The sequence below is a fragment of the Galendromus occidentalis genome, unplaced genomic scaffold (assembly GCF_000255335.2).
Source record: "Galendromus occidentalis unplaced genomic scaffold, Mocc_1.1 scf7180000077191, whole genome shotgun sequence".
NCBI lineage: Eukaryota > Metazoa > Arthropoda > Arachnida > Mesostigmata > Phytoseiidae > Galendromus > Galendromus occidentalis.
The window spans coordinates 54261-61466 of NW_003805179.1; the positions used below are offsets into that span (position 1 = coordinate 54261).

The 7206-nt window shown below is 50.7% G+C and overlaps 4 protein-coding genes across 5 annotated transcripts; 2 read left to right on the top strand and 2 right to left on the bottom strand.

The window, feature by feature from the left end:
• Positions 1-215: 215 nt before the first annotated feature.
• mRpL53 (mitochondrial ribosomal protein L53) lies at positions 216-1248 on the bottom strand. Its single transcript, XM_003741645.3, has 3 exons — positions 845-1248; positions 486-598; positions 216-402 (listed from the first exon to the last, which is right to left on the bottom strand). The coding sequence occupies exons 1-3, from the start codon at positions 973-975 to the stop codon at positions 284-286; spliced, it is 363 nt and encodes a 120-aa protein (XP_003741693.1). The 5' UTR covers positions 976-1248; the 3' UTR covers positions 216-283.
• Positions 1249-1325: 77 nt separating this feature from the next.
• LOC100900631 (protein MAK16 homolog A) lies at positions 1326-2617 on the top strand. The gene is made up of 5 exons (XM_029110993.1): positions 1326-1489; positions 1596-1752; positions 1988-2165; positions 2243-2395; positions 2473-2617. The coding sequence occupies exons 1-5, from the start codon at positions 1475-1477 to the stop codon at positions 2615-2617; spliced, it is 648 nt and encodes a 215-aa protein (XP_028966826.1). The 5' UTR covers positions 1326-1474.
• Positions 2618-3075: 458 nt separating this feature from the next.
• Positions 3076-4156, bottom strand: Cypl (peptidyl-prolyl cis-trans isomerase-like 1 Cypl). Of its 2 annotated transcripts, none has more exons than XM_003741646.2 (3): positions 3969-4156; positions 3600-3823; positions 3076-3445 (listed from the first exon to the last, which is right to left on the bottom strand). In XM_003741646.2, exons 1-3 carry the CDS (start codon positions 4022-4024, stop codon positions 3180-3182), a joined length of 546 nt encoding a protein of 181 aa, XP_003741694.1. In that variant the 5' UTR covers positions 4025-4156; the 3' UTR covers positions 3076-3179. The 2 variants fall into 2 exon arrangements, with proteins under 2 accessions (XP_003741694.1, XP_003741695.1); XM_003741647.2 differs by having other exon boundaries at positions 3600-3715; positions 3969-4139.
• A 134-nt stretch (positions 4157-4290) lies between these two features.
• Positions 4291-5759, top strand: LOC100907506 (uncharacterized). The gene is made up of 3 exons (XM_003741648.1): positions 4291-4368; positions 4563-4771; positions 4890-5759. The coding sequence occupies exons 2-3, from the start codon at positions 4581-4583 to the stop codon at positions 5191-5193; spliced, it is 495 nt and encodes a 164-aa protein (XP_003741696.1). The 5' UTR covers positions 4291-4368; positions 4563-4580; the 3' UTR covers positions 5194-5759.
• Positions 5760-7206: the final 1447 nt, after the last annotated feature.

Below are 7206 nucleotides of genomic sequence, written 5' to 3' on the forward strand. Positions count from 1 at the left end.
CGATAGTATCCAATGTCCTCGGTCGGTTCTCTGAGCCTCCTCACCCATATTCGACTCCGGGAAACTCGTGGAAAGTTACCTCTACTAGGAAATCTTCAAAACCCAAGGAGCCGCCCCCCTCCCCGTTCAAGAACACTGCTCTGATCAGCGATATTCCTGCCTCCACCTATAGGTCCACGGTTGCCGCATTCAGCTCTACGGAATGCGAGAGCTTTCTGATAGGGCTGCTATATTTTATTTTGGCTCTATCCGCGGTCGATTGCTCCCTGTGTACCGCCTCAAATCAGAGTCTCGACTCCTCTTCTTTTTTCGGGTCGAATTGTCGGCAGATCTTATCCAGCTGCTGAACCACTTCCAACAATGTGAGGTTTTCGGTGAGTATTCGATAACGCTGTCCTTCATCTGAAAAATCGGTCAGGTTTTACGTAATTGATTCCGCAGCCGTCATCTGATTCCCCAGATATTTCGATAGAACTGATCCTCACTCAGAAGTAAATCGATCCTCGGTGGCGAACGATCACAGACGATCTCTGTCTTCATGGAACAAGAAGGATTGGTAAGTCGAAGCTTCTCGCCGTTCATGTGAAACAAACAGTCCCTGGAAAAAAGTCCCTCGTGAGAATACTGCCATCGATCCTACCATGGTGTATTTTTTCCCTCCTGAAATATTGGAATGGAATATCAGTTTCGAACGACAAGTCCTATGAGTGAAAGAACCGCAGAGCTGACCACTCGGCGTTGGTCGAAAGGGAATTCTTCTCCGTAGGAGAAGCCAGCGGCTCTTTAGAGCTGCGCCCCTTCCGCATCGGATTCGAAAAGGCTCCTTGCGCAGAGATGAACTCACCGGATTGAAGAGACTTGCGGGTGAAACGGGTCGAACTGGAAATTCATGCGCTTCACCGGTCTGAGCTGCATGTTCTTCAGCGTGGTGAACAGGGTACGTTCCAAGAGCTGTCTGTGCATATGGGCTGTCATGATTATCCAGTGGATGGGGAACAGTGCGTTCTCCGAATCAGAGGCCTCCTCGGTGCTCAGCGCAGTGCGCGGAGTTGCACTTGGTGGTGATGTTTTGCTTTGCTCGGTGCCGGACGGATCCGCTGATTAGCGGACAGTTCCTCTATTCATGAGAGCGACTACCCGAACTCACTGCCTTCCCCCCTCTTTTTTTTCACCACCAAGTCCGATTCTGCAAGCTTTCTGCCGGGCTTTGGATTCTCTCCGGAATCCCTATCCCGATGAAGAAGAATTTTCGGTTCGCTGTCGGCTTCCTCATCGAGATACATCGAACGGAATCCCGATGTGTGTGGGTTCAGAAGCTCGAAGACGTGAGGAGTGGGAGAGGGAGTCAGACAGAGACACACGTGCGAGTGTACTGTTCGCGTAAACAATATCTCGGTGCGGATTCGGGAACCCCAAAGCATTGTCTCTTCCCCTCGACGATCTTTCTGGGCTCTGACCCTCCGTCCGGACCAAGATGCAGAACGACGACGTGAGTGTCGAATTATTTAGAAGCGCGAGACTCTCGCATCGGGAACAATTCCCCCATTCACATTGACTGCGAGTGATCATCCGAGAGACCGATCTTGAATTTCCAGATTGTGTGGAGCATACTGAAGCACTCTTTCTGCTCTCATAAAGTCACAACGACAAGCTCGAACTTCTGTCGCAATGAATTCAACTTGACTGGTCTTTGTAACAGATCGTCTTGCCCTTTGGCGAATTCCGTGTACGCCACGATAAAGGAAGAAGATGGTAAGCCATGATGATAATGATGAGGACTCAGGTAGTCGTTGTACCCCTGATATATTATTCCGTGTATATGCGACACGAAGAGGCGGAGCCCCCAACCCAGACACTCGAATCGGTGTATGATCGTGCGATGCTGACGACTTGAATGCATTTCGAAAAACGTCTCGCACTCTGGTCCGGGGTAATATCGAGAATGACCGGAGGATAGGGAGATGATCATGCTTGATATGTTTTCCAGGGGTGTGTTACTTGTACATGAAAACGGCGGAGCGCTGTGCTTTCCCTGCGAAGATGTGGGAGAAAATTAAACTTTCGAAGAATATGGAAAAGGCACGAGAGCAAATCGACACAAATCTCCTCTACTGGCCGCGCTTCGTCAGATCGAAATGCCATCAGCGTCTACTGAAAATTCACCAGTGAGTACCAGGCTAATCGGCCCCGAGCATATTGTTTCTATATAACACAGATCATGGAGCTTCCTGTGGCTTGACAGATACCTCATACGCATGCGTCGTATGGCTTTGAAACGACGGACGAAAGTTGTGACCATCAACAAACGAATCGAGAGGCGAGAAAAGCGGCGAGAAGAGAAAGCGCTCATTGCAGCGAAACTCGATCAAGCTATCGAGAGGGAACTAATAGACAGGTCGGTGCATCGAAAGATTACCCCTTTCCGAACCATCCTCCAGAAGGTTCTGAATTCTGACCCCTATATCCTTCCAGATTGAAAGCTGGCGCCTACAAAGACATATACAACTTCCCACAAAAGGCATTCGATTGTGCTCTTGAGGAAGAGGAGGAAAAGGAGATGGAAATTGAGGAAGAGCTCGAAGAAGAAGTAGACGATGACGACGTGGTACGATTCTGACGAACGTCGAATTTATTCGGAACGCCGAGTGGAGCGATCAATTTTTCGCAGTCTGAAGTATCCTGACGAGAGGGCTTTGCTTACAGGGACGAGTGGAGTTCGTGGAAGGCCCCAGTTCCGACAGCGAGAGCGAAGATTCTGATGACGATGATGGAGACAACAAAGTCGGAGATATTGAAGAATGGGGCAACAAGATTCTGAAGGAGGCCAAAGACGGAGCTCCCAGCAGTAGTAATGGTGTAAAGAAGGGACGCGTGCTCAAACGGAAGAGAAACGTTGAGATCGAGTACGAGGAGGAACCCGAAGCGGATACGAGGTTGAGAATACGTCAATAAGAACGCGATATTCAGGGTGTGAATAAATACGAAAGTCAGTTTCCTGACTCTGAGCAGACTTTTCCCGACCCGACTCCGCGAGAGTCGGCTACACCAAAGGACGACTGACGGGGTTTTCACATATACAAAGTCGCGGACGACTCTCTTTTTATTTACACGAAGCCTGCGATTGAGAAACTAAAAACTCGAGACGTCGGTAGTCGGCACTCGAGTATCACACGGAGTGTTCAAGCGAAATATTGTTCAATGAGTGCGCCTCGGAAGCCATCCCTTTCACCCTGTATATAAGCTTTCGTTATCTTCACATCCTCTTGAGGCCTATCCTCCGCATCCGTTGCGACTTGGCCGATTCGTTTCACGACCGTCAGCCCCGAATGGACTCGTCCGAAAATCGTGTGTTTCCCGTCAAGCCATTGTGTTGGTCCCAATGTGATGAAAAACTGGGATCCATTCGTGTTCGGTCCAGAGTTTGCCATCGAGAGGACCCCGGCCCCTGGAATATCGGAATCGGAAATCGGAAAACAGGAATCGTCATAAATGTCCGCAGACTGAGATAACCGAGCGGATTGGAGATGGGATTTGGCTTACACGCTGTTAGGCATCATGCCTGAAGGGCACCGACAGCCCTGTATGATCAGACCATTTACCTGTATGATAGAGACCGGGATGGATTTCATCCTGGAATGTTTGGCCGTAAATACTGGCGCCTCCACGACCCGTGCCGGTGGGGTCGCCTCCTTGGATCATGAAGTCTGGGATGATCCTGTGGAACTTCACCCCGTCGTAATATCGTCTCCTAGCGAGCTCCGCGAAGTTTCGGCAAGTCAGAGGAGCGTGGTTCCAGTACAGCTCTACGACAACGTCCCCCATCCTTGAATGAAATTTCGTACGCGGTGTTATTCGAGCGGTTCCTCGCGAGGCGGAGTGGCCTTTAGCGCCCATGAATCCTAGAGAGCAGCGATCCCGGAGCTCGGAACATAATATTCATGACAGTGACAAGTGACGCGGTAACTCACGAAGTTTCCAGGACGACCTGGGGCGGTCGCCAAGTGTCGTCGGGGATTCCGGACATGCTGCCTATTGATATGAAGGTCTGCGAGTCGGCAAAGCTAGAACGAGCTCTCACGATCCGAACTCACCAGCGCAGATTTCAATCAACGATCTTTTAGACTCGCGACATCAACTCCACTGGCTCCATCGAACCGGGACCATCAAGGAAATCCCAGGTGGGGATAGATGGAGGTTGTGATTTGCCGCTCGATCATGAAAATGGCGCGCCAAGCGGTAGATACCAACGCTTCGTCTTGATGTACCGAAAGATCGTTCTCTCTTTTTGACAGAAGAACGAGGAATTTTCCTAGAGCAGCTGTGTTTCGGGCTTAGAACAATTTGGGAAATTTTCTGAGACCTCCCGAGGTGAGTTGGGGGTATCCATGGCATATTCCGCTCTAAAGGTCAGGCTGATCACGACTCTGACTCTCATTGAAGTAGGTAGTCTCGTTTTGCCACAGGTCATTCATGTCTGAATTGAGAGGTAAATAGTTCAAGAGGAAACTCGTTCGCCTGTGATAGCCCTGAGTGAAGAACTCGAGCTTCCCTCCTCGTTCCAGGTTCCAGGGACTTCCCTCATGGACAAGGAAAAAGCATCGGAAAGCAGCGCAGACGAGCCGAATTTTCTTGTCGCAAGATTCCGACAATGGTATCAGAACCTGCCACCGTACACAACAGTTTCTCTGACCAGATTCTACATTCCGCTTGCCGGTGCTGTGGGGTACTGCGCCCTATCTGTCAACGTGTTTGTGCCTCAGCTACTCCAAAGGTACCTAATTCGGCAAATGAAAGGAAACTCGAGAATGTCGCGCGTGAGACCCTCTCAGTCACCACTATCTGCGAGATAAGCCGCTAATATATTTTTGTCGATCGCGATCTGCTTACAGAGTGATTCCGCTCGGCAGCTATGGAGCGGGTAGCCTCTTACTCCTGAGCTCTCATCTTGGCGTTGGCTTCTACATGTTCTACAGGAGGCACATGAGCGTTCTCATGCCGTACCAGCGCACAATGTACTCGATGTACAGCAGTGTGCTCTTCAATCTCGGCTCTTTCCTACTCTGGGCTTTCGCTAGGAACGTCGTTCCCCGGAACGGCGTCATACGGTCGTGTTTCGCCGTCTCAGGCTCGGTGACCATGCTGAACCTCGGGATGGAGTACCTGGATCACGTCGACTCCGAGTTCCGCCTGTGAACTTGATATTCATTTGTACTGACAGCTAACGGTGTAAGGGCGGTGTAAGGGCATCGAGAAGCCGGCCTTGATCCCGTCGGTAATGGCGCCGGCGACTTGGGAATCGTTTTTCACCTTCCGGGATATGTATTCCGTCAAAGTGCTCCAAGGAGGACATGGAAATCTTGTGATGACATTGGAGTATCGGACCCGTCCGTCAGGGAATCCAAGGGACGGAACAATTTTTGGATAGTGGATCTTTGTTAGATAGAATGAGCGATTGTTCAATAGAGTGTGAGAACGATCAAGACGTGAGGCACCCTCAAAAGCCCGCCAGTCCAAGCTGAGCAATTTGTAAATATCTAGTAGGGAATGAATTTCTAGACAAGAACGTGTGAGCTCGATTTGTCTTGTTTCCGCCAAGGTTCCGTGCTCGGTTCCACCGGCAAGTGCTTGCGCAGAGGTATCTCGCTTGACCCGCGACTCGTATCTTGTAGGAAGAATGGATCTTTTCAACCGCTATGACTGCGTTTCCCGCGCAGTACCTTGGGAAGGCGTGGTGAAAAGGTGAAGAATACATTGAGCTTGACAGGAACACTGACACGAAATTCATGGACTTTATCCCTCTCCAATAGTCTATCTATTCCACGGAACTCCAATCCGGGGACTTCCTCTCGTGGGCGACACCGAAGTTGTCCTTCCATTCCGGAGAAGAAGATATCCCGTATATGGTATTCCTCGAACGGATGTTTCCCGAGGGGTCAATGAAGAACCTGTCCCAGGACACAATCTGTGAACGCAATAAGCTTGAATTGTAAGGTTTCATATGTGCCCATGGAAGATCAAGATAGATGAATCAATTAAAGAAGTTCGAACCGAATCGGACAGGCGCTCCGATTAGGTTCCGACCCTCAAGTGTTGCCCGCAGAATGGCCTAGAACGCACCGGTAGTACAGCCGGTTCCTCCGCCCCCTCGACGGGAAGCCGGTCGCGGTAGTTTGCCAAGTTCCGATTTCAGCAGATCAGTTGTTCTTCGCGACTGACGCTTGAGGCTTGCGTTCGGAGTCTCTGACTCGCTCTCCGACCAGATCGGGGCCTGGTTCATGACATCCCCTGATCAGTTTCTCCTAATGTATCCCCGCCGATGAATCGTTCTAGCTCTGAACGCGAGAGTTTCCCATATTGGGGGAGCCCAATCCATTCGCTCTCAACGACTGACCAATGGACGAGCTGTACCCATGACTCATTCGTCGAGATCCGATCGACAGCTTTTCGGAATACGCTCTCGCAGTGGGAAATGAACTCGAGTTTTCATTCCAGGGGACCGAGTCGCCTTTCCGAACACTTCGGCTCTCCAACGGGGAGGAAAAATATTCTTAGGCAGATTTCCGCGATGATCCTCATATTGTGTATCGCCATCCGTGACAATGGCTTCAAGCTCTCGACTAGCGCCGAACGCGTGACCTGAGGTGTTTGAGCGTCGCAGATCATCAACAGGGGGCAGATCTTTCTACCGATTGCTCGGGATGTTTTCTCCTTATTTCCCCGCCCGCGTAGCGTCATCCTTTATTGAGCCGTGACCCTCTCGTCCATTGGGAGAGTGTCGCTTTACGAGACGAGATCATGCAAGATTACCCCCACGCAGCAGCGCGCTTCCCCGGGATTAGCCATTCATATCTCCGTCAGCTGAATGTCCCTGTCCGGATTCTCCAGAGGTCTCAGGTCCTACGAGCCGAATCCACCTCATCGTTGACCGCCATGGACCGGGAAAAAACACTCCCAGAGCGCGTATGACAACGCTAGCGACCGGCTCGGATAATAAGGAGCGAAGAAAGTTGTGTCCATTCGGGATATCGTTTCGCACCAATTCTTTTTATCAAACCCGATTCAGTGTGAACAGAAAATGTGTCAGTTGAGTGGGCGGGTCTGGGCGGTCGATTGAAACTTCGCATAAAATTGAAAGTCAGATAGCCAGATCGGGCGCAGGATCGTTTCTCGACCTCAAGCATCCGCGTGGCACCTTGCGGCTCGCAG

Coding starts and splice junctions, on each gene's coding strand:
- Cypl (XM_003741646.2), bottom strand. CDS start 4,024: ATGTCCGGAATCCCCGACGACACTTGGCGACCGCCCCAGGTCGTCCTG. Junction 3,824..3,968: donor CAGGTCGTCCTGGAAACTTC/GTGAGTTACCGC, acceptor ATTTCATTCAAG/GATGGGGGACGTTGTCGTAG. Junction 3,446..3,599: donor TCCCGGTCTCTATCATACAG/GTAAATGGTCTG, acceptor CCGATATTCCAG/GGGCCGGGGTCCTCTCGATG.
- LOC100907506 (XM_003741648.1), top strand. CDS start 4,581: ATGGACAAGGAAAAAGCATCGGAAAGCAGCGCAGACGAGCCGAATTTT. Junction 4,772..4,889: donor GTGCCTCAGCTACTCCAAAG/GTACCTAATTCG, acceptor ATCTGCTTACAG/AGTGATTCCGCTCGGCAGCT.
- mRpL53 (XM_003741645.3), bottom strand. CDS start 975: ATGACAGCCCATATGCACAGACAGCTCTTGGAACGTACCCTGTTCACC. Junction 599..844: donor CCGCAAGTCTCTTCAATCCG/GTGAGTTCATCT, acceptor ACTTTTTTCCAG/GGACTGTTTGTTTCACATGA. Junction 403..485: donor GAGGATCGATTTACTTCTGA/GTGAGGATCAGT, acceptor CCGATTTTTCAG/ATGAAGGACAGCGTTATCGA.
- LOC100900631 (XM_029110993.1), top strand. Junction 1,753..1,987: donor CACGATAAAGGAAGAAGATG/GTAAGCCATGAT, acceptor TATGTTTTCCAG/GGGTGTGTTACTTGTACATG. Junction 2,396..2,472: donor GAGAGGGAACTAATAGACAG/GTCGGTGCATCG, acceptor ATATCCTTCCAG/ATTGAAAGCTGGCGCCTACA.